The sequence below is a fragment of the Musa acuminata genome, chromosome BXJ3-8, assembly GCF_036884655.1.
Source record: "Musa acuminata AAA Group cultivar baxijiao chromosome BXJ3-8, Cavendish_Baxijiao_AAA, whole genome shotgun sequence".
In the NCBI taxonomy this organism is placed as follows: domain Eukaryota; kingdom Viridiplantae; phylum Streptophyta; class Magnoliopsida; order Zingiberales; family Musaceae; genus Musa; species Musa acuminata.
In genome coordinates, this window is record NC_088356.1 from 3,055,218 (window position 1) to 3,080,780 (window position 25,563).

Below are 25,563 nucleotides of genomic sequence, written 5' to 3' on the forward strand. Positions count from 1 at the left end.
TTTAGGCCTATAATGACAAAAGGTAGTTTGTGATAGTACCTGAGAGGAATGATCACCAAAGACAATATCATAATCAATCAAATGGTCATATATGAAAACCCCTTCCTCGCACTTAAAAATCTCTACAACCCATCACAGCTCCCAAAACATTCATTATATGATGGCTCTATACAACTTGATAGAGCATTAATCGATCACCAATTTACACCAAAACAGGCAAACCGGCATCGACTGCCTTGGATTCTGAAGAAGCCTCCCTGCTCGCAATGCCTTGCCACAGAAGGGAGAAAAATAAAGAAAATAATTGGCTAAATCACTTATCTATCATATCTCACCTCGATCATCTGTCGACTACCAATATCGTGTGTATGTGCCCGGACTCTGTTTAGTTAATGGAGCTGTGCCGTGACCATCAACAAATCTCTTCTTTCGCTACGACTTTCAGGCCAGCCCTCGGTGACTTCTGTTCGCCCAGAACGGCGTCACTGAGTGATCAAAACTTAGTCCTAAGCTTGAGGACCGATGTTATCGAACACTAGCAGATTGATTCGATGGGCCATCGTTTGTAGCCTCAAGAAGCTCTCAAGCTGTTGTCGGAAAGGGTCCACGACAGCAAGTGTCCGCTTGAGTCACCGCTCAACAGCTGCTTCATATCACTTGTAAGATGAAGTGCCGTGACAGGATGTTTATGGGACTTGAGTACCTTGTGCAGAACCAAGTTGTACTCGGGCAACCTCCCACCTAAATTCAGCAGTCCCGATCCATTTGTTGGTGACTTGCTCCTGTTGGCCTCGTCTGTGGAACAATGCACCATGTTCCAGACCTTGACTGCTCCACTCTGGTGACCCGTCATGTACCAGTTTGTATCCTGCCAATCGGAGTATGGCGCACTTGTTATTGTCAAAATGAGATCCGAAGGGAGTTGTGAGGTATTCATCATCGTGAGGCAGTCCCCATTGACACTCCAAACTGCGAGAAGAATTCCTGCAGCAGTCAAAACTGTTCCTGTAAGTTCATTCACATGGACAGCCGAGACTGGTGCCGGGAACAGAGGAAGCTGCTTCACAAAGACCAAGTTTGTTAGATCCCACAGATTCACACTACAGTCGTCAGAGCCTGTCACAATGAGTGAGTAAGGCTGGCTGACATGGAGGCATGTTATCTTGCCAGTATGGGCACAGAGGGCCCTCCCCAAACTCAGGCGGTTATCTTTGTCGGACTTCCAAACTGCAACAACACCATCATCAGCACCAGTCACCAGAATCTGACCATCATGACTGATCCCGACACATTGAATCTGGTTTCCACCATGAAGGTTTTCGTGAGTGGAAAGAAGTTTGTCTTGGTCATAGCTCATAATTCTCAAGCTTCTATCTGGAAACCCCCAAGATATGTACTTGTTATATGTCACCGGTTTGAGTAGGCTATTTGCTCTAGCTAGAAGAATCTTTTCATTCAATGTCACAATCTGAGAGATGAAAGACGAAGACCGCCGGACTTGATGGGGGACGAGACTGGCACTGTAACGAAGAGGGTGAAGGGGAACTTTCCTGTCAGTTCGGCGCTTAACATGCGGCTTCAGGAATAACTGCTTAGGTGTCTGACCAAAATGATTTATCTGAGCCAGGATTGAGGCTTTCATGGTAGGGTCTTCGACTGAATCTATGTCCACATTTCCTTCATATGTGTAGTGATAGAAAACGTTAGTAGCATCTTCAGCTGCCTGTAAAAGTCGGGATGAAGAAAATAAGGATTGGTTGGATGAATGCTTACATGGTCATTTTCATATTGTAAATCAGAGTAAGGCAAAACTCTTCTAAAATTTTGGTTTTAAGCAACATGAAATGTTTCTGGAAATGATGCATCTACAGCTCAAGGAAGGCGACATTCATGGCTACTAGATCATTTGTTTCAACTATTTTTATACTACACCAATATCAGAAATATAAAAATGTAAGTCACCAGCGTAGTCAAAAGAAATCTCTATGAGATTGTGAAGACTCGTTCATATTCCAGAACACTCCAACCATCCACACATACTAGAAAGTCTTGACAGTAAATTCTTCTTACAAGAGCTTTGATCAATAACACTGGAAGCATTTATGGGTCGAATTGTCTAAATTAGGATGAATATTGATGCAGTTGAAAGAAAGTTCAATGGATATTAGCCAAACTGAAGAGATAAGCCATGGTGTGGAAATAATGAACAAATAGAGGTTGCATAAATGATTGGGAATGTGTAGAACTATAAGGGCTTGCATAATTGAACCTCACTAGCCTTCCTAGCACTAACAACATTTGCCTTGACAGCCTTCAGTTGCAATGGGCGACAGGTCAATCCTTGTTTACAATTTCAGAATTAATTTCGCAACTAGGTCAAAAATGTTCTTATGTATTTGGGAGAAAAAGTCTTTTCAAATACATATAGTTTTTGCACAAGTAAAGGATAAGTTCGTTTCAACCCATAAAACAAAATCAGGGAAATCTATAAATTGCAAGATCACAGAGTATACCCACCTTCCCTCTCTGCTTATATCCAAAGATGAGGTCTATCCAGTGATGCAGATTCTCTGAAACATAATCTGATTCCAAGGCTTCCCGGTGCTTCCTTATGAACTCTCTAGGACTGCCTTTGGCCCAAGGGGGCAGAACAACATCACCAACCTGAAAAAGAGTCTCATATGAATCTCAATGCAAAGGTGCCAACAAGTAATTTTCTCCAAAGTCAAGGTAACTTTGTGTGCATATTTTCTCACACTGCAAAAGCAAAAAACACCAGGACACTGATTTAGTTCAAAATTTACCTTTTCGCCTGACTGTTTTTCACCCAGGTCGAGATTGAAGCGATTCTCCAGAAACTCAGGCATGTAAAAGAACTCAGGGATCAGTTCCTTCACATCCGATGTGTTACTTCTTCCAGCTGCACTTAACCATGTATCTCTCACACTATTAAACAAACGGTCTGCATGGTCAAACTGCCCCCCTTGTAATTTCTGATTTTCAGTGCTAAATGGTGGCAGCCTAACAAGATAGAAAAGTACAATTCCGGCACTAGAATAATGAGAACCATAGTGAAACTTGGGGACATCAGGATCATCCCAAGTCTCATATCTGATAAGACAAAAAAAAAAAAAAAAACAGAGAAATAAGAATTTCCAAAAAAGTTATCTGAACCAGAACAACTAGATTTAATGGACAAGTAAAGGGGATTAACCGTTTCCTAAACTCTTCCTTTCCCTCTGCTGTTTGACATCCCATTGGTTTATCAAGTTTACGGAATGTCCGAGGATTTTTCAAATCCAAAGTTTCACTCTCATAATCTGCAAGAACCCATGGAAATACTGGATATTGTGTAAGATCACTATAGCCACGTCCTGCAAGAGTGTTGAGGTGCATGAGGTACTGAAAGTTGCTAATTTCTCCATTTTGCCATCTCTTTGAGAAGGACTTGGCCATGATCTTAAAAAGGCGGCTTCCCTCATTGCTTTCTTGTTTTGATGACCCAGATATTGTTGTGTCCAACCTGTCAATTTGTTCTTCTAGTGCTTATGGAACTATAACTTTGGAGTTCACACAAATATAATAGTGATGTTAACAAAAAAGACAAGCATGGTATATATACTTCAAGATAAAAAACCACCATCATTTGGACTCCAGGTGCATCAAAGTGGCATAGAAGCAAAGAACTAACAGCCAACAACCATATTATTGCAAAAAAAAAAAGAAGGGAGAAAGAGAGGGTTATTCAGTTAGCTAGTCAGCCAAAAGGTTTACTTTCTTGAACTAAACCACAAAAATTAGATTAAAGCCACATGCTGCAATTTAGCCCGATAACTTGTTCCATTGCAAAACTTGTACCACGCTGTAGATGTTTCCTTTAAACCATTTTTCTTGTTAACATTGAAAAGACAAATAAAAAGTACTCCATATACTGATGTCTTCTCTCAGTGTGTTCATAAAGTCTCGGCTAGTTTCCCATAGAACATAGACCTTATTAGATTACCAACTGCACATCTTCATAACATGCATAAATTATAATTAGAAGCGGCAAATTTACTAATAACAAGTTTTATCTATAAGCAAAATGCAGGTACTAATTGCATACACAGCTGCATTAGATGGTCAATGATACCTATGATATGCTTCATAAACCATATAAAAAAATTCTATACGGGCATTCATGCAAAAGATGATAAACCAGAAAAGTCTCGGTGTGTTCATACACAGCTCCATATACTGATGTCTTCTCTCAGTGTGTTCATAAAGTCTCGGCTAGTTTCCCATAGAACATAGACCTTATTAGATTACCAACTGCACATCTTCATAACATGCATAAATTATAATTAGCAGCGGCAAATTTACTAATAACAAGTTTTATCTATAAGCAAAATGCAGGTACTAATTGCATACACAGCTGCATTAGATGGTCAATGCTACCTATGATATGCTTCATAAACCATATAAAAAAATTCTATATGGGCATTCATGCAAAAGATGATAAACCAGAAAACCACTCAATTTCAATTGGATGAGAGATTCATGTTGAGTATATGGGAAGACTGATTAGAAAATGTCTCTAAATAAATGGTGATGCAATACATAGAGAGACTCAAGCATGATTAAAAAGAGTTATGATTGAGAACTACCAGTTGATAAAATTCAAAGATTAGACCGGTATGAGGGTCTGGCTTCTCAAAAACAAAATGATTTCAGGTTTAGTTTGTAAACTGGATTTAGCAAATTTGATTCTCATCATAGCAATCAAAATCACAAACTTACAAACTGGTACTCTTTCTAATATTTTTCATGTTCTACATATTTTTATAAGATTCCTCCTTCATAAAGGCTAGATTTCAACTACAGTTTGGAATTGCCAAAGCCTTTAATGCTTTCTTCGTAAATAAATCATGTGAAGAAATCAAAGATAAAGATCCATATGGAAAAAATTTAACAGTGACTTAGAAGTTGAGAGACTAACTTCAAAGCAAGGTTTGCAACATCATCCAATAAGGTTGGGTACGGACAATATTTACTGATCCATCATCTTGCTGATATATGGACCAGACCAGGGTAAATCATGCAGTACATCCGATGCAAGGTCTGTACCACCAGGTAGTGTGGTACAGGCCGAATTCTTTTTTTGTTTTTCAATCCTTTTTTGGGCTTTTTTCGAGACTCCGCACATGGCAACATATGGACACTCAATATATTGGTATGAACCTGTATGGTACCAGCACAAGCGCTGACCAGGGCACTACTAGACGGCACAAGAAATTGCAAACCTTCAAAACAAAGAAACCTAGGAGTGCTAGTCTAAGGTGTGATTCTTCTCCTATTTTTACAAAACCAATTCTGCTTGACTTTAGCTTTCTTTGACTTTTTAAAAACAAGAAATGGTCCTAGTCTGAAGATTAACAGTTAAATACAGCATCTAGTCCTTGCCCAGAGAATGTAAGATCACTGAAAGAAAGGCTGGGTAAAAGTTGTGTATTTCTACCTGTTTGCATATGATATCATTTGTTTATAATCAGATACCAAAATATGCATTTCATTGCATCCAGCCCTTAGATATCATTATTGGATTTGTGTGGCTTCAAAGTGAAGTGCTTTGATGTCATCATCACAAATCCTAATAAAAATGCCACTAAATAGAGGAACAATGATAATCAACTAGTTATTTTGAAGCTGTCTTGTTTAGGTATTTTAGTGATGGATATAGTACATTGTCAGTAAAAAGAAAATACAGTTAACACTAATATACAAAAGAAATTACCTAGCTGAAAGTTCATTTACAGTGCATAAGATTGCAAGATTTTCTGAAAAACATATTTGTAATATTCAACCAAGACAAATAATTTCCTCCACTTACAGGCTTAACGTGCTCACTGTGGAGGAAAAGAAAAAACTCACCCTTTTACACTTTTACTAAATAACAAAAAAAATCTGCTGCATCTTGTCAAATGTCAACAAAGGTGTGCCTATGTCTAGAACAACCAATGTTAGAAGTCCACTCAAAGGTTATTCTACAAAGCTGCATTAATGCAGCTTTACCAGTCATATAGAAGCTACTGGAACTATTCTATCCTGGAGAAAATGATAGCAAGAAATGCTGTTACCAATGTGGCAAAAAGGAAAAAAGGACAATAATAATACAAATGAGGTAAGGAAGATAAGAGAGCGTACAAATGAGAACAGTACTATAGAGACTCTTTTCTGACAAAAATTAAAAATGTGTATCGTTTACTCTAAATATGAAGATTTCAAGAATGCAAGAACTTTGAAACAAATGATGCAGGCTGTAATAGTTATGTCAACAGTTCAACTGATCATATTCGATTAATTTAAATCTGATGTATATATGTAACTTTAGGTGCTTTCTAATAGCATGTTTTAATCTGCCTATAGCACAATATGGAACTACTGTTTTTCAATGATTATAGTACATAAAGGGAGGATGTGGAGTAACAAACTTAACGGTTAAGGGTATATCAATGATAAGAAATATAGACTCAGTATTCTACTTAATGGTGCAGAATGTGCCAAACTCAAAAACCATAAAACCAGGCAAATAGAGCAGAACTGGGAATAGAAAAAAGGTAAAGTAAATGAAATGAAACATACATGCTATTCCGTGGAAGGTTCATTGTGATCAAGTTTTTGAAGACCTCCTCTCTCTCCTTTTTGTGGAAAACCAGAAGATCATTACATCCATCCATGCTAAATAATTCAATTGCGACAGGACGAAGCTGGTAATCACGTTTCAGGAGTTCATAAATGCTATCAAGCTTCCACATGTGCCATGGATGTGGCAGGTTACTACTGCTACAAACCTTCTCCTTTCCCCAAGCACCTCCATTATATGCCCATGCTCTTCCACCAGCCAATGTCTTTACTGCCATGCTCCGTGTTGAAGGGGATTTTAGCTGGAAGTCACTGCTCCCTGAGACATCCTTTTTCACACCCAAAGCTTGATCAATCACAGATAGGTCGTCCTCATTTACCTTTTCACATATGCAGCCAGAATCATCAATATAAAAGTTCTCGATAACATACAAGCAGAGGTCCCCTATAAGAAATATACCGTCATGCTTGTCAAGGCCCACAACACGTTCACAATTATACCTGAACCTTATCTTTTCTAAAGGTTCAAGAAAAGGCCTGATAAGATATTCACCATTATCAAGCAGTTCTTTCTCTTGTTTGAGCTCCGGAGCTCTTGTGTCATAACTCTTAAAAGAAGGTGACTGCTTTGGAGTGCCTAGTTCAGATTTTTTTTCCTCTGTCATCTGAACAGAAAAGGAACTTGACTTATTGCCACATTCCGTCGTAGAGTGAACACTTGGTTCATGCATACTGCTATAATGATCATCATTCCACCCAATCTGAGCAGATGGTAAGGTTTCAACTCTAGAACCAACTTCTTTTATTGAGGACTCTTTGTGGTCACTACCATCATAGCTCTTGTCTGGAGCATCATCCGATAATATATTAAAATAAGAATCTGACTCGGATCCAGATGTACCTGCACCATTTTCATGCTTTTGCTTAAACATCTTTGGCTTCTCCAGCTCAACGCCTCTCACCAGGACACTGTGGATTGTATCAATTTTGAGTTTGCAGCGTTCAAGCTTTTTCCGCATCCGATATGGCCCTTCAAGAGCACAGAGCTGCCATTCGAGTTTCAAAGATGCACGCCGAATGGGAAAAATCCCTCTTTCATGAACAAGTTGCTGAAGCTGATTTTGCCACTCACTTTCAGCATGAAGAACCCAACCATACTTGTCTTGGCGAATAGCTCTTAGTTCTGTAGACATTAGATCTTGACCTGATTCAAGAGCAAATCTTCGCTCATATATCTGTTCCCAATGTTTTACATCTAACTTTGCACATTCCCGTGCTTTCCTACTCATTTCCCTCTTACGACGAACTTCCATGCCTTTAATTCTGACCCCAGGAAACTTAGCTGACCCAGATACATATTGTGCCCACATGATAGATGAACATTGTTCCAAGACTTTATTAATGGCTTGCTCAGAGCCCTCGAACCAGTCAAAAAATGCAGAGAGATTCCCTGTCAATAACTTATCAAAACCACCACGCAACACATTCAAAGCAGGTCCTTGATTTGGCTTTGTCACAAGAAAGTCTTCGAGTGCTGGTCGACGATGCAACAGCAGGTACTTGATGAGGTCCACTGCTTGATTTTGAGCCATTGATCTATTGTCACGTAGAAGAGCAATTAAATTTATGCAAAGACAACAAATCAGATCAGTATCGAGATTACTTGGGCAAAGTACCAGCCGCTTGTTAGCAATTAACAGCTGCAAAATTGTGCATATATTGACAGTTGACTCATCTTGCATTTCGTTCAAAGATAAGTTGGTACTCCTTTCAGATTGAAAACCCATAGTAAAAAGCAGATCATCCTCACAAATGGACTTTAAGAACAAAGGTAAAAAACAGTACATTATGATGCGATTTGTGTTTTTCAGAATGGCATGAATATATGCCTCAAGTTGCTTGCTTCCTCTGGCAATGGACAATAATCCTTTTCCAGGTGCTGCCTCTTCCACATGACCATCTTTATTAGCAAGTTGTAACATTGACAACAGAAACTCCAACGTTCTAAATACTCCAATTGGCTCAGAAAAAGATCCCATATATACACGGTCTACAATCATCCAACAAAGAGAATCTAAGTTTACAGTCCACCGATTTTTATCAAGTTTTTTCTCATCTTCATCATCACGCAAGAGGCGCCTTTCCAGGAAGTTCATCAATCTACCTAAACACAATCCCTGAAAAACTAAAGCAGACTCAACATCCACATCAAGTGGAACAGATTCTAAAATATTCTCTACAAACTGGGTTGCTTTCAATTGTTCTGAGACAATATCAGCAAGAACTTCAGCAGTGAAGTCTAAAACAGCAGCAGCTCCTGCAGAACAAGGACCACCTCCATAACCTGAATCATCAATTTCAAGTAACAGCTTTGGATTTATTGGAAGAAACATGCTTGCAGCAGATGATTCATGCGAATTTGTCTTTAAATCAGGAGATGAATCAGACTCATTCAAGGAAAAAGATCTCATTGATGGAGTAGCAGTTAATTTTGCTTTTGCATCACTGTTACTGCCTGTGCTGCCAATCCATGATGTTAAAGCAAGTACAGGAGATGCACTAGTTTTCATGTTTGAATTCTCAGATTGGGCAGGAGAATAAGGGACAGACATAGAGGCAGAACTAAGTGTATCAGATGGTTGACTGAGAATCTGAGCCCTTATATCAGGATCATTGTAAGTAAAAGACATGTCAGTGAAATTTTGCTCATTAGGACTCCAGAGAGATTGGTCACCTTCTCCACTGAGAGATTTCTTAGGATCTACATTTCTTGCATCATCTCTTTTTACAGTAGCATCAATCAAAGGATAATTAGGTGTCCCTTGTATATCTGTGGAACTAGTACTTTTTTGCTCTTGAGGAAAGCTTCCAGTGCTTATGGAAGTTTTCACAGACTGCTCATTTTCTGGAGGCAAGCTAGTGAATGTGTTCTCAGAATCCTCATCATCATCAATATCATTCTTCTCCTCAGGTGCAACAGTAGGAAGATTTTTAGCCAACCTTAATGCACAATCAGCCCTGAAAGACAGCAAATTAGTCAATATACAAGAATAAGGAACTCTTAACAAAAGATAATAGTGCAAGGTTGGTAAACAAGTGCTCGGATTTATGATGGAATTCAACCCAGAGACCAATAGAAATGAATCAAAAAAGCTAGAGCATCTTGCAACAAACCTTACACAAGAAAAATATAGATCAACACAGCTTTCAAGAAAATCTGCTCGCCTGCACAAAGCAGAGAACGAAGGACATGTTTTTGCTAAATCAACCATAAACCGCAAAATCGAGGTGGCAGCAATAGGCGCCCCTGCCTCCCCACCCATTAATCGTGCTGCATAAGTCTTGTGCAATAGTGCTTCACCTTGAAGGTCTCCTGCCATATCTGTTGTTGCTTCTACAAGCTCTGCAACTAAGCTACCATTGGTAAGTGACAGATTACCATCTTGATGAGCAATCATTGACTGCATGCTCAATCTATCAAATGTGGCTTTTGCCATAGCAATCACTGTTTCTAACAGGTCGACAAATTTCAACTCGCCATAGTTTCCATCATTAGGCAAAAGGGCAAGAAAGTCAAGCATGCGGACTTCAGGCACCCTGGGATAGACAGCCTTACCAAATATTAAACAGAAGAGAATATAGTATATTTCAGGAGAATCATGGAAGCTTGGAAGAACACGTGACAACCCTTGGTAACCCCCGCTGCTACGGAACATGAGAGCAAACGTAGGAGAAGAAGCAAGACAAACTCCCAAAAGAGTCATGATCCATCTCATACTGGTTGGATGTACAGCTTCATCAAGGAAAAAGGCAATCAATTTGGATGAGACAATCTTATGCCACTGTTCAAGCAACTCTTCAGCATTAATAGTTACTTGTAAATCAATAAGCATCTCCAGTAACATGTTCCTTACTATAACATGCTTTCCCATTGTCTCTCGAATAATCTGATTCCCTTGAGTCAGGTAGGGCGGATCAAATGTCATAATAACAAATTTGACAACTAGTTCTAGCTCAGAAGGTAAAAAGCCATCCTCCAGAATGACACCAAGCAGTACCACCAACTTCTCTAAAACAAGAACTTCCATATCACCACGTTGCAGAGTTACTAATAAATGCTGAACCAGGTTCATGTGACGTAAGATTGTCAGGTTGTGATTTCTATACCAGTGCATGGATACCATGCGTTCAAGAAATCCAATAAGTGCAATTTGAATCGAAACAGAAGCTGTAACCCACAATGTCCAGTCTAGGAGGACATGCTCGACCATGTCAGCATTTGACAGAACAATACAGTTTGAGTTTACATCTGACAAATCAGTGTTTTCAAGATCTGAAAGATGACTAAAGGAATCCTTTTGTGCAGAGAAATCATCCAGATCTCCATGAGATCCAACTGAATTAATTTCTTCAGAAAATTTTGGAAAAGAAAGATCCTCTACACTGGCTTCTGGTGAGGTTCTAGCAGGAAGACTCATAGCCCCGCTTGCTTGATACTTTTGTGGTTCAGAAAAGGAGGCCTCACATGCCACAATACGAAAGAATATGTCAAGTGAATGCATATCAAATAGTGACATCTTACGGTGCAGAAAAAGTGCGAGAAGATGATATCCTCTCAACATTTGCATGTCCCTAACATTCTGTGGACTTTGATGAAGTGAACATGCAAGCAACTCCAGTGCCATGTGTAGCATGTCCCTGGTTTCAGCAGCCTCGACAAGAGCAAGCACAACAGGGATTCCACCAACAGCACGTATACTATCACTGATCATCAATTGGTTGCAGATGTACACGTCTCCAGAAAGGCGACCATAGCGTGGTATACCTGCAAATCAAATAACAGCATTTACTTCACGTATTACACGGAATTCCCATTATGAGTTCAAGTATCATTTGTAATCTACATACCACCAATAGGAGAGGCAGCAGCTGATGTTGGATCAACAAGATTGAGCAAGGACAACGTCCCAGAAGCTCGAAATGATTCTGAGGATGTTCCATCAAAAGCGAAGATGAGTTTTTTGCCAGAAAGCTGTAAAGAAAGGTTTGTCAATCTTTCCAAATCCCAAACAATCCCACTGCGATCTGACTTGGTTGTTCCCTGTTTGATAGAACTATCAGGTCGTTGTGAATTGGAAGCCATAGGCAACTCAGCTTCCAAAGAATCTAGTATTGCCATGCTGCCCCCACCACAAGCCTGGTTTGGGACAAACCTTAGAAGATCTGCATCCTGAAAGAGTCCCCTGTATCCTCGGCCAAGAATATACATGAAGAAAACACTACCAGAGGTGAGCACCTCCTCAAAAAGATAACAGCATCTAAGCCTCCATGATAAATCACTAATTTTTGCATGAGAAACTGGTGTACCAAGAGTAACTTGCAATAATTTACCAACAGGAGATAGTGAGTAGCCAAGCTTTCCTGTGTGAATCAGCTTTCCATTAACATAAAGGTATGCTACACTGGCTTGGAATAATCCTGCTAACGCATTAGGTTTGCTATGAACAACTGCAAGGTGATGCCACCTTCCTTCTTCCATTTCTATGCCAGGAAATGATAGTGAGCACGAATTACTTGTTGCTAGAGTTAAGACACCATTCTCTTGGAGGTAGAGTTCTGCATATAATGTGTTTCCATCATTCATTGCACCAACAGAAAAGATATGCAATACCTGACCACCAGAAGCATTGCTTTTGCTAGATCCAATTCTGGATGCCTGCTCAGATTCTTTAACTTGACTTTTCAATAAATTATGATACTGAAACCAACAAACGAAAGAATACCCAGCAGCTGGAGGCCATGTTCTTTCTCCTAAAGACACCTGAATGGATGCATGACCCACTTTGCTCATGTCCATCTCAACAAATGGTGCTAAGGAAACACCCTCTGATCTGATGTCTTCCATCTGTACTATTTTTTCCATCATATCAACAAGAAGTTGCCCTGAATTCTTCAACTTTAACAGCAGAACATATCTTACAAGAACTCGAAGCTCAGAAGAAGACAGCCTATTACCAAAAAGATTCATGTTACTCCAAGCAAACAAGTAAATATCTAGTGGTCAGATGGCAACTAAGTCTCAATTCAGTATTGAACAAACCTGAATGCTCCTAGAACTTCCACAATTCGGAAAGCATGTATAAGTAGCAGGGATGAGCCCTCAAGTAATGGCCTAATTGTCTCCAGCAGAAGTGCAATGCATCCTAAATTATTAGCCGACCAGAGTAACATTAATTGCTATATCATGCATAAGACAAAACTAAAAGAAAATGTAATTTTTTTGCCTTACCAACAGAAGTTAAATTTTCCTGATTAAATGGACCGGCATGAGCAAGCTTTTCAATGAACTTCAGGATATCCAATTGCATTTTTGGAGTAAAGAGTAACAGGGAATGTATGAGCACACCCACTGCACTAGCATTGTATATCCGCTCATTGTCAAGCCTAGATATACCAAGAGAGATGGCCAAGAAAGAATTTGGCTCATCCTCTGAGGTATCAGAGGAAGAACTCTCCCCCTGAATATTAGCAGATAGTGGAAGAACATTCTCAAGTGCAAGCTCAAACAACAACTGGACAACTTGCTTCTCGCATTCCACACAAAGCAAACCGGACTCACAGAGAAGATCATAAAATGTCTGAGATGACATAGTTGCTTGGAGTCTCAGTCTATTGACAGGATTATTGAATACCCCAGCAGTGATGGCTCGCATTAGAAAATTAAAAACATTTATAGAAGATTGAACATCTGGAAGCTCACTGCCCTGAAAACCATGTAATGTGGTTAACAGTAGGGAAAAGCCTGTGGCGTCTCCGAAAACTCTTTGTGCTGAATTGTTTGCCCCAAAGATACGCCATAATGAACTTAATATTTCACATTTTGCATCAGTTTGAAGTTTGTATTGAGATCCAGAGACACTTGTAACCATCCCACTCTTGAGAATCTCAATTAGCATACCTAATTCTTCTGGATGAGCCTGGTAGGAAAAAGAAGATACTATCTATGAGATAAGAACAAAGTACTTTTTGTGGTTGAAAAAATAGTCTTTTGTAGAAAATATTGAAGCACAAACAAGTTCCAGGTGAAGATATTCATATATATATTAATTGAATCTTTAAGTACTGCATACCTGAAGAGCATCTTCAATAATCAAACAAGATAGGAGCCGAAGAACACCAGAACGATGGCGATCAGATATCAATAATGGAAGAATGACACTGACCCCATTGGATGATCGGAATGATTGTTGGTTAGCTTCAGCTCTCCTTAACAAAGAAAAAAGACAATCCCATGCTATAGCTGTGGTACTGTCATCTTCAAATACAGGATATTTTCCTAAACCAGAAACCATTAATTTGGGTGAAGAAAGAATGCCATCTTTGTTGTCGATGTGTTTTCTGAAGCTGCCAGGATTAGACTTTTCTAAACCACTAGAAATCCTGTTTTGCTGCTCTACACCAGAAAAATACTTGTGCTGTTTCAGATCATCTAGTAGAACCTCCAAAACACCAACCTCCCTAAGGACTTTCTTATACTTCTGATCAAAGGACAGGAGCTTAACAAAGAAAGCAAGTATAGTATGCTTCAGGCTAGCAGTAATAGGCTGTTGCAATAAGCAACAAAGTGAAAGCAGTTCTTGTTCAGGAATACAGTTTACAACAGTCACAGCATATTCTAAAATTTTTAGAACAATCTCCTGTAATGATGCAGGAAAGCCAGCCATATTAAGGATAAACAGGGGCAAGGTCCGCAGTTGTTGACACAACTGGTAATTGTCAAGATGGGATGAAAATATCTTAAACATCCTATTCAACACCTCCGCCTGAAGTTCCACATTTTTTGCCTTCAAAAAAATATCTTGAAGCATCTGTATGGCTTCAAGATCTTTAACCTTAGTATTACTTTTCTCATCATCACCGAGTCTATCAAAAGAATGTGTACGACTTCGATGGCTTGTACCCTTACTGTGTATAGATTTTGAACCTTTTCCAACAGTGTGTTCTGTAGGACCTGTTTGTGCTAAATTAACAAGAGCATCAAGTAGCCTTATTAATGCTGGAGAAAGATGGGATGATGAGGCATCACTTTGACTTTCCAACTGTATCGAACTATTAGCTGCATCCTGACCATCCAGTTGGGAAGACTCTTTATGTGGCAACTTTGAACTGACTGACTGAACAACCTGATCCTTTTGCAAGCTGGATAGTGTTAAGGCAAACTGAACAAGAAAGTGATAGCCATGTGCATTGTGTATATCTTCCCTTAGATTAGTGGTGCCAGCCTCTACAGATAAAGCACAAAAAGTATAGCACTAAAACAAATTACCTAACTCACAAGTTATGAAAGGTAACCAATTGCTTTTATATCTGAATAGCAGCTCAGATAATAGTTTTGATGGATATGAGAAAAACATCTAGGACATGAAACAAGTACTGTGAATTGAAGTTACCAGGTCTATATGATAATTCGACGCATTCAAGCAGCAAATCAACTATTCCCATGGTGTACGCAGCATCACCCTTCTGAGGATTGAAATCTTTGACAGCCATCAAAAGGACTCTTATCTAAACACAAGACCACATAAAGCCCCTGATAAGACAAGACATCAAATACAACACATCTTTGCTAAAGAGAAGGAATAATCTACAAGAAGATTAAAAAAATAAAATATTACAAAAAGAAATTTATAAACTGCGTAGTGTTCCTCCAAAATCAACAAAACCATAAGCAGTCAAATATAGCACAGATGCCTCTTGTTGGCAATTGGCATAATCATATAACAAATAATGTCGAATTTATCCCACTCTTCACTTTCATGAAGCAATCTATTTGTGACTACAACCTACCATATATCATTTTCCAGTATTTGTCAAATTTTTCCTTTAATTTCACTCCTTCCAGTCAAGTATTACATGGCATATGCACTAGATGCTTACAACAAGATTCAATCCATCAGGATGACTCCTCAAAGACTTAGTCTTGGTGAATTAACTTAACATGCAGTTTAAAACATCAGCAACATATGTATAGAAATTTCCATGAAAACAAACTTATCAAATGTCACATGATATGACATTGCAGAATTTAACAGAGCATTCAAACTACCAGTATATGCTCCCCATGACAAAAAAAATAAACACATTAAATGTTGCATCATATAATATTGTAGAAGTGAATAGAGCATCCAAATTACCAATAAATGCTCCTGCTGACACAGAAATATACACACATTCTGACACCTCTTTCAACCCACTGTTCTCATTCATCAAGCTCTTTTTCGCTAATAATCCAACTAAAGCTTTAAACTTTCTTTCATTGTTTATATCTATTCTCTTATTATGAGAATCTGTCAAATGGTCTGACTGTCTGAGACAAAGCCCAACAGGTCCTATCACACTAATCATCTCCAAAAGCCTCCATTCCCCTCCCCCAAGAAACAACACTTTATAGTATTTACCAAAAGAAATAAAACTACAGTTGATGAATGTCTATAATTATGTGTCTAACACTTACATATGATAATTGAATGTGCCTATTAACATATTGGTTATGTTTCAAGTTTTCATAGACATATATAAAGGTTTTTTTAGGTTAATAAAGAATAGACCAAAATCTCTTCATCATGTCAAGTCAAAACCCTTTGATACTACTAAATAGGAGAAATGATTTTTCATTAATGTAATGTATCTAATGTGCCTATATATTAAAGTTTCAGTAAAACAGAAACTCAACACAAGTGGAATGCAAATTAAGTGCAACACACAATGTGGCCTAGCAGACTGCCAACTTATTTCATTAAGAAGTTGAAATAAGTAAAGAGGGAAAAAGGAAAATAAGAGAAAAAGTAAATTACTTCCCACTCTGTAATGAAAGGAATGAAAATAAAAGCTGTCACAAACCCATCAGAAGAGAACAACTTCTTCTCAGAAAGATTAACCCTCAAAACAGCAAACTACCTAACTTCTGTCTTGAGAATGTGGAATCAAATGTCTTGCTTTGAATTTATACAACAAAACAACGGAACTAAATGATTATACACAAATCAAAGGTGCATTTTCATTTGAGTTTTAATATATGTAATTTGCACTTACAATTGCTTTTAAATGAGACAAACATCCACTACATGATAATATGGCATAAAATATGTTAATTCAGTCCATTAGGTGAATAGGGTAAGCAACATACCAAGTGATGCTTATGTATATATTTTGCTGTGCTTCCATTGTCATTGACAAGAAGAAGACCAAGTATCTGTACAAATCGAGAGTAATAATCACAATTATGCATATAAATATGTATATGGGGATTGCATACCATAATTGAATCTGTAGAAGGCTATATCATGCATCCACAAGGAACAAAACCTGCATGGCATGTCGATGAAGTTGAATGGTATGCAAAGGAACAAGGCCATCTCCAAATTGAGCAAATACATGTGAAGAACCATTTGCAACCATATGAAAGAGAAGCTGAAGTGAATCATCTTCAATCAAACTTGGTGCTGCTGAAGGATGGCTTGCTAATGCCTTCATAATATGCACTATACTTCCTTCTATCTGAATGGAGACCAAAAATAACAAACCCATTAGACCACCATATAATCACAACTGAAAGTAGGAAAAATTGTGCATGGATGTTCTCCAATTAGACACCAGAATAGCTGGAGTTTCTAAAGAGACAATTATGACTATAGTCATGCAATTGTCCATGGTCAATTTGACCTGAGTCTCCACACTGACATTTGGTTCATGATTAGCACCTTATCTGGCCAGTGGCAGTTTCCTTGGGACCATGAATACTGGAAGTCATTTCCATTTCAAGCCTAAGACAGTTTTAGCCATCATGAGCAAGTTGTTCAAATTTTCTCTCTGGCATCCCATTCAAACCTCAATAATTCCTTTTACCTTTGATACCACAAAGCTCCATTTTTGTGTTATCTAGTGTATCCTCTATTGTCATCACAAGCAAGGTGTCCTTGCAGGCTTGCCCAGAAACTAAATTTTAATGATCAAAATTAGAGGGAAGAAGGAAGTGCACGATAGAGAGAAAAATAAATTTCAATAATGTAGAGAATATAAAATATAGTAACAAAGCATCTTATCTCATAACTAATATTAAAGCTAGATTTACAACTCCAAGGCATGGCTAGAAACTCACAGAAAGAGAAAAAAAAGGGGACTCACAGTAATTACATAAGTCAAGAGCAGAATTCCTATATTCACAGGTGAGTTTACCTCAAGCCGTCGCACTCGAAGAGCATCTTTATCATCCATAGCTTTTTTACTTTTAGTTGATTCTTCTAAGGTTTCAAGTTGTCCTTTCTTGGCCTTGTCAGGAGTTAAAAGTGCACTGAGAATATGAATAAGACAGCATAGAATGCCAGAATCCAACAGGGGTTGCTTATCCGTTGCCTGTGTATAAATAAAAATCACAATTCAAGCGGATACACAATCTTCATGTCATAATGCATTCAAAGGTGTGGCCGTTGGTTGTATGCTCAGTTAGCTCTACCAATATCAAGCTAGCTTCAGATACAACAGCATTAAATCAACTATGTCATAGAAGATTAAGTCTGTTTGTGCAAGTTAATTCGTGTCCTTTTCCCTTCTTTGGTGGATTTGGAGTTATATTATTTGTTCAAAACCAAGCTGCAGTTTTGTCATACCATAACTTTACCTTAGAACTTTAACAAGAAAAATTACAATTAAAAGATTTGAAGAAATTCCACACACTAGCATTTGGTTGACATGGTAAGGAGGAGATACATTCACATCCTCAAGAGCAATTAGTAAAAAGAAATAACTTAAACAGGTTTCCAACTAGACAATCACACTGAATTAATTCTTGGAATTTTATTGTAAAATATAAGAAAGTAAACTTTAGAAATATTTGTTCTATAAAAGAGAAAATGTTGAGGTGGCATTATAACATTGACAAAGATATGTAATAATCTAGATCAGGTGGTATTCATGTAACTGTATTCAGACATGCAAGGTGTAAAGTACTACTAACATGCTGACATGTACTGTTTTTCACTGGTATTTAGAGAGGATTAGCACATTAGACCAGACAGCATATACAAAATCAAACATTTAACCTCACATAACTGCAGTCACATACCATCCAACATGTCACCTTTATATTACTCTTATACGGTGCTGTGACAGAAATCATAATGATACATGTACCCCAAAAAATTTCTACAAGTTTATAAAAGAACATCCTTCAAGCAAATATAACAAGGAAATATAACAAGGAATAAATTATAATTCTGTTCATGACTAGACAGAGCCACTAGATCCAGTATTTGTATTCTCGTGTCTTAATAAAGCACCTTTATTGGTTGACATCAGAAACAGAAATTTGACAAGTAAACAAGTTTCTGTAAGATAAGTTACTATGTGTTAGAGAATTAACAAGATTAAATGCTTTTAAATAAATTAGTCACTAAAGAACATGGACATACATACCCCTGTTACAAGGAACTCTACTGCATATAACAAATTAGAACCACGGCCGATCCCCTCCTGCACAACAAATAATTACTTACAGGTGTATGCAGTTTTTGGAATTAACAAGTATGAAAGGGTGATAATCAGAAAGTACAACAGCAGACCTTAACTTCAGAAAAGAAACTTATTATGTTTGCAACATTTAAAGATTTTCCCTTGCTATAGATTCTCAACTTCTCACAATCTGTCACAAAGGCTCTTCCAACAACAAAAGAAAATATGTGTACTTCTACAAACCTGTAGTAAGAATTGAAAGAAATGTTTAGTTCATGTAAGCCATTATGCCAGAATACTTTACTTTAACAATAATGGACAAAAATATAACCAAATTCACACTTATAAGATAATGTAAGAGTTTTCTGCTAAAATTTGTTGGATTTGTAGCCAACTTCTAGTTGCAACTTCAAATTGGATGAACTTATAAATAGATTCAAGACAGGTTCCCAAACTGCATGCATTTGCTAATGACATCCTTACAACTCAATTTAAATAGAAGAGAAAGTAGCACATAGCTGCCAGAATAAATCTCAAAATATAAAGTCTATCTTATAATTTGACTTAGAGAGACTTTATGCAATTTCAGAAAATATAAAAAAAAGGTAATCTGAAATGAATGGTTAAAAATAGACTACTGTCACTACTTAATCAAACAGAAACAGGATAAGGAGGAGGAAATCGCTCTCAGAGATATGGCATGATATGATGGAACTAGTGTTTTGGCATGTGTTTTTTGTGGCTTAATGTGCCTCAAGGCACAGGACCAAAACAAAGCAGTCCATTTTCTAAAAGCAGAGCAAAGAATAAACACACATGGATGATAAGGATTGCAATTCAAAAAGAACGATCAAGAGTCATCGCTATAAAGATAGGATCGACAAATTATTGGAAGCTGTAGTTGGCAGCAATATCAATGGAAGTTGTTTTAGCTAATTTGAGACTTCCAACAACCAAATGATGAAAATTTTCCAAACACAAAATTTAATTTAACAGAGGCAATCTAAGAACTACTCCACTGGTTTGATATCTCTGTTCTCTTCAAAAGTAATTTTGAACTCAAAAGAGCATGTCTCTTAAGATTTCAACTTCCTACAAAATAAAGTGAACCAGATGTACAATCTACACAAGCTTGCAGACTATTTTATTTACCAAAACACAAAAATTAGCAAGTCATTATCAAGTTAAACATCAATGCAAACATATGAAGCTAGCAAAAAGCTACCCATTAAACAGCCCTAATAGGAAAGCACTGCACTAAATAAAGAGGATGTAGGAACAAACAACTAATTCAGATGTGCTAAGTTGATTGGGAATTATTCAAGAAGACATGGTAATGCAAATATTAGAGGACTACATGATCAAACATAGAGTAAATGACAAAAAAGACAAAAATAGCTTAGATAAACTTCTATGACATGGTATTCTGCGTGTATTTAAACATGCTTCCCATGTGAAATAGCACTTGTGCACCATGAACTAATAACAAAGCACTTATCAAGACTAAATAAAGGCATATCTTCATCTAATGTCACATCTCTAAATCAATAATCCAGACTTTCTGTGTCATAATGATCATGAGACACGGCAAGAATTCTACAAGGTACTACGATGAAGCAAAGAAGATCAAGAAGTTAGGAACAGGTGTAAAAAAAAGATTCTAATTCAGATAATGATGCAAGAGAAAAGATAGAAGGGATACATAATTCTATCTACATAGTACATATTAAGTTTCAAATATCATCAACCAAAAAGAAGATACACTTGAAAGTTCATCAAAAAGGTATCATAGCTAATGTTTCCTTCAGTGGGCTATTCATATTTCTTGTAGAAAAAAAAAATGTTGCAACCAATCTGAAAACACACTAGATTCATGATTTACTAAGCCTATCAGAAATTGGTAGTCTAAAAATAAGTTTTAAAAAGGCGAAAAATAAATAATAAACATCATAATTATTTGCAGGATAACATAGGGGACATAAAGTGTGAATAATTTAGATTGTATGATGTGAATAAGGTGAGAACTCATACTTGGTAATCAACTGAGCTACATTGGACTGCTGCTTAACCAGTCTACAGAATACATCTACAGCCAAATTTAATGCTGTTTCTTTCTCCTGCATGGGCAAACTTTCAATATAAGCATCCAGACTGTTAGAAAATACAAGATTACAAAGGCCACATTAGTGCAGGGAGCATGAGAAGCCTTATAACAACCTTTTCAGAGCTGGAAGATCGGAATTGTTCCCAGAACTTCTTAAAGTCCAACTCCAATTCATGTTTGCCTCTGCATTTATATAGAACAAGAAATAACAAGAATGAGCAAACTACAGAAGCTGGTTTTGATTACTTTTTATAATAACCAGATGCAACTCAACAAGTAGAACTTCAAAGGTCACCTGTAATAAGTATGTAAATTATTCTTGGTGAAACAAGAAAATGCACAAATTCAGAACAAGGTAAATAAAGGATTCCCTTCAAGATCATTTTAGCATGAGAATCATGCACATATTTTAACCCAAAACAGTAAATGAATGCCATTTGTGAATAAAGGTAAAAGAGCTGTCATGATTTGAGAGTGTAAAATTCAGGCTACGAAGATCCTGCAAAGTGAAAAAAGTAACAATCTACAAATATAGCTATATAGATTAAGATAGGAATTAAGAATCTGAATTCATCTCTTCTCATTCTCAATTTAAACTGAAAGTAGCATTGAGCCAAGAAGGAACCTCTACTCGAACATAGAATACAAAATAGCAGTTTCTCAACCTTTCTGCAGATATACAATTCAAGGTCATGTAGTCAGTAACAAGAGAGAGGATATATTTAAATTTCTTTTAATTTAAGCTTTGTGCAGCTTAGAGTTAATTGGTTTTTGTACTCTAAGCTGAAAAGTGTAAACTACAGTACTAAATTCATCAAACTAATCAAGCATCCTAGGATCACTATGAAAAGCATGTTTTGGAATTTGTTAATGATATATAAATTTTCTAATGATCTATAAATAGGACATGGCAAGTTGCAAAATAATACAAAATTATAATGAATTCTTGAATATATTATTATTTTTTAGTGGATTCCAAATAATATTTTTTCTACCCTTCTATGGTCACTTTGCTTCTTTTCCCCTTTCTTTATATCATTCTACATAAAACATGTCTCTTGTTTCTTCAGCCCTTAAAGCCACTTTGTTTGACGTTGATCGGAATCAAAGAAATTATTCCTACAGTTACTTCATTGCTATTGGATCCCAATAATCTACAGAGTAATACCATGACAATCAACTTCAACAAAATGAATAAAGGATTTAAAAAGCAGAGAATTCATGTCAAAGAAGGATCTAATTAATAGAATTAGGTGGATGAATTCATTGTTGAAATGGAAAGAAAGATGGATCAACTAATAGTCATGATTGTATATGCAGGAATCAACTCCAATCATCTGTTGAGTTCAACTAAGAAGAGTACAATGACAGCAAAATTCCCAAACAGTGGGTTGATGTATTTTCTCATGATCAGTGTTCTTTAAATGCACACAGAATCATAACCTTTAGACAAAAAGTGAATTTGATCCATTTCCCTGTCTTGCATTACCAATAATCCATCATTACTCTACTGATTTTGTTGCATTACCATAATCATGCACACATCCAAAGGAGGGTTGGTGATCACTGGCCTTTCATATCTTTTTAATCAGCTTTTACTATTTAATATACACTTGCAACAGCATAGAAAAATATCTGTCTTCATCAGCATTACCTTTATCTAGATATAAATTATTGCAACAATCCTACTTATCTTCCTATGCGCCAATAACTTATGCTTTCAGAGGCAAAACTTAAGCTAACACATACATGATGCTCATTTATTTTCCAATATTTGGATGATTATACTAATCCATTTTCTGTTGCCTAATGGCAGAAAAAACTCATATCTCATTGTCAAATCTCATCTGTACGAAAGGAATATCCATGTTGCTTATATTTGGAAGTATAGACCAGTCAGTTGACTTTGTAGCTTGCACATGATCATTAAAAAAAAAACATATTGCTTTAATGGAATTATCAGCAGAAAGATTAGTTAAATCCGATGCGTAATTCAGTTGTTCTCTCCGAGATTCGCCGCGTGAAATAGCATTCTGCAGATAGTAAAAATATCATACACAGAAGATCCTAACCCGAGAGACATTCAATGAGAAGCAGCCATCCTTAACATAGATTCTTATCTTTCACACCAGAAACAATCCATCTTTCTACAGGAATGCACCGCCTAATCGCATTACCACGCGCAAAAGATACAAAAACAAGAACTCGATGGTTGAAGCAAAATCAAAAGGTTTCATACCTCGCAGGTGACGCGACGGGAGATCCGTATGCCGACGACGGGGCCGACTCCGATGCGCCAGCTCCACCATATTCGGCGGCGGCGGCGGAGAGCGAGGGAGACGGGCAGGCTACGGACTGTAACTGTGGCTGCGACGCGGAGAGCCCGATCTTCTCCCTGAGATCCTTAAGCAATGACGACCATTTCATCGTTTTCCGCGATGACTGGAACATGGGTGGTCCTCATCCGAAGCACGAACCCCCCGCGTCCCCCGTCCCTCCTCCGTTTCAATTCCTAGATACGATCCCAGCTCGATCCAGACCCTCACTCTCCGTCTCGTCCCGTCCACGGCGGTGACCGACCCAAAAAGTGGGAGAGACAAAGAACGAACGGAACGCGAAGTACGATGCGTCAGCTGGAGCGAGACGGAGCGCCGGATCTCGCGTGCTGCTTCGTAGAATCGATCGGGATCCGTTCAAGAATGGGATCTTTCGGCGGAAAAAGATTGGTTGAGGGTATCCGGCTCAGGGGAACGAGGGCCTTTGGTCGTAGGGATTTGGGGACACGATGTCCGCTCGTAGGAAGTCGGAGACCGGAGAGCTTTTCTCGTTCTCTCTCTCTCTCTCTCTCTCTCTCTTTCTCTCTTTCTCTCTCGGTCGAACGATCGATCGTGTCCGTGCGAGAGACTCTGTCTCGGTCGGACGCTTCCCTTCTTTCTTTCTCTCTCATCTCACTCTTAGCGCGACGTAGTCGCCGTCCACCCCGGCGCCACGTAGGCAGGGGAGACGCGCCACGTGGCAAAGCGGAAATCCAGTTCCACAACATTCATTACGAAACGAGTCGCGCAATACGGTGCGCTCGGTGCCGTGACGATCGAACCCTAAGTCGTGGCGAAGGCGGTGCCCCGGTTTCCCTCACTCCCGCTCGCGCACGAGATCTTGCGATCCCCTCGGTCGTAGCCCACGTCCGACCTCACGATTCGTGCGGACTGCGACGGACAGGGCGAGGATGAAGCGGATCCGAGGGGGTGGTCGTGGTCGTTCCTGGGGATGGGTGCGGTTACCCGCGGTGAGGACAATTCCTTCGGATGTCCCATACGCACCTGACTCGGGCCGGTCAAACGGACGGATCAGATTAAAATCTGAGGAAACGAGAAATAGATGGATATGGGTTTGCGAGTGGGTCATGTCATGCTTACGGTTTAACGGAAACGGGAAGCAACGAGCTTGTGTGGAGTCGTACCTGATCCACTTTGACTCGCTCCTATCCCTCGTGCCGAAGACCGGGTCGAGGTCAGCGCCGAATCCTCGTGCTAAGCAAAGCCAAATTGGGAACATGAGTGGTTTGACTTTTGCTTTGATTAAGACTTGGATTGCGATGATAAATTTGATGGATACAACGTTTTGCCAAGGTATTTAATTGTTAAGAGACATCCCCCTTTCATCTCATTATTTTCTCTTGTGAGCCACTCTGCGCACTTTATGTTATTGTTAAAGATATTAATAATACACAAACTTCCATAGGTATTAATTACTATGCATAATTTATAGCATCATTTTTCCAATAACACATCATACCTTAATACGCAATTGAATATGAATATATATATAATTAAATTAAATATATAGCTTACATAATTGACTTAGTTCTGATAAGTATGCATTGAGCACTCCTATAAGATGTCATGAATGGTAATGACGAAGACATCCTTTCTTTTCTAATAGTGGATTAGATTGATGATGATGAAATGATGACGGCCAAGATTAGCATAAGGGTGTTTCATAAAAAAATATTACTCGACAAAGCCCCAAGAACGAGTCAACAATAAAAAGTCAAAAAGTCATGAGTTGGACTTCCCAATGAGCAGATTGCTTTTGGGCTTTGCTGAATGAAATATGAAGACACTAAAAGAAAATAAAATTTATATGGTTCTCATTGGCCAAATAAATGTGAGGTCACATATAAAAAATACTATGAGACCCAAAGAAATGGTTAGCAGGAGATGGTGGACGGAATGATTGAAAAGAACAAAAAGAAAAATATCACCACATTACTGAAGAAGAAGAAGAGGCAAGAAAACAAGAAGCCACCAGCAAACACTTTTAAATACGAA

General features: G+C 38.1%; 1 protein-coding gene across 3 annotated transcripts; it reads right to left on the minus strand.

The window, feature by feature from the left end:
* Nucleotides 1-49: 49 nt before the first annotated feature.
* Nucleotides 50-24,118, minus strand: LOC135645597 (protein SPIRRIG-like). Of its 3 annotated transcripts, XM_065164135.1 has the most exons (19): nt 23,472-24,118; nt 21,346-21,415; nt 21,160-21,245; nt 19,239-19,371; nt 19,093-19,149; nt 17,857-18,033; nt 16,987-17,178; nt 16,808-16,873; nt 15,072-15,186; nt 13,752-14,905; nt 12,911-13,598; nt 12,722-12,824; nt 11,530-12,629; nt 9,796-11,446; nt 6,622-9,639; nt 3,215-3,523; nt 2,805-3,111; nt 2,518-2,664; nt 50-1,723 (listed from the first exon to the last, which is right to left on the minus strand). In XM_065164135.1, the coding sequence occupies exons 1-19, from the start codon at nt 23,681-23,683 to the stop codon at nt 572-574; spliced, it is 10,737 nt and encodes a 3,578-aa protein (XP_065020207.1). In that variant the 5' UTR covers nt 23,684-24,118; the 3' UTR covers nt 50-571. The 3 variants fall into 3 exon arrangements, with proteins under 3 accessions (XP_065020207.1, XP_065020208.1, XP_065020209.1); XM_065164137.1 differs by lacking the exons at nt 50-1,723; nt 2,518-2,664; nt 2,805-3,111 and having other exon boundaries at nt 3,422-3,560; nt 23,472-23,814; XM_065164136.1 differs by lacking the exons at nt 17,857-18,033; nt 19,093-19,149; nt 19,239-19,371; ... (1 more) ...; nt 21,346-21,415; nt 23,472-24,118 and having other exon boundaries at nt 421-1,723; nt 15,072-15,211; nt 16,987-17,060.
* Between the last annotated feature and the right edge of the window lie 1,445 nt (nt 24,119-25,563).

Coding starts and splice junctions, on each gene's coding strand:
- LOC135645597 (XM_065164135.1), bottom strand. CDS start 23,683: ATGTTCCAGTCATCGCGGAAAACGATGAAATGGTCGTCATTGCTTAAG. Junction 18,034..19,092: donor TAGAGTTCCTTGTAACAGGG/GTATGTATGTCC, acceptor ATTTATACACAG/GCAACGGATAAGCAACCCCT. Junction 1,724..2,517: donor GATATAAGCAGAGAGGGAAG/GTGGGTATACTC, acceptor CGACTTTTACAG/GCAGCTGAAGATGCTACTAA.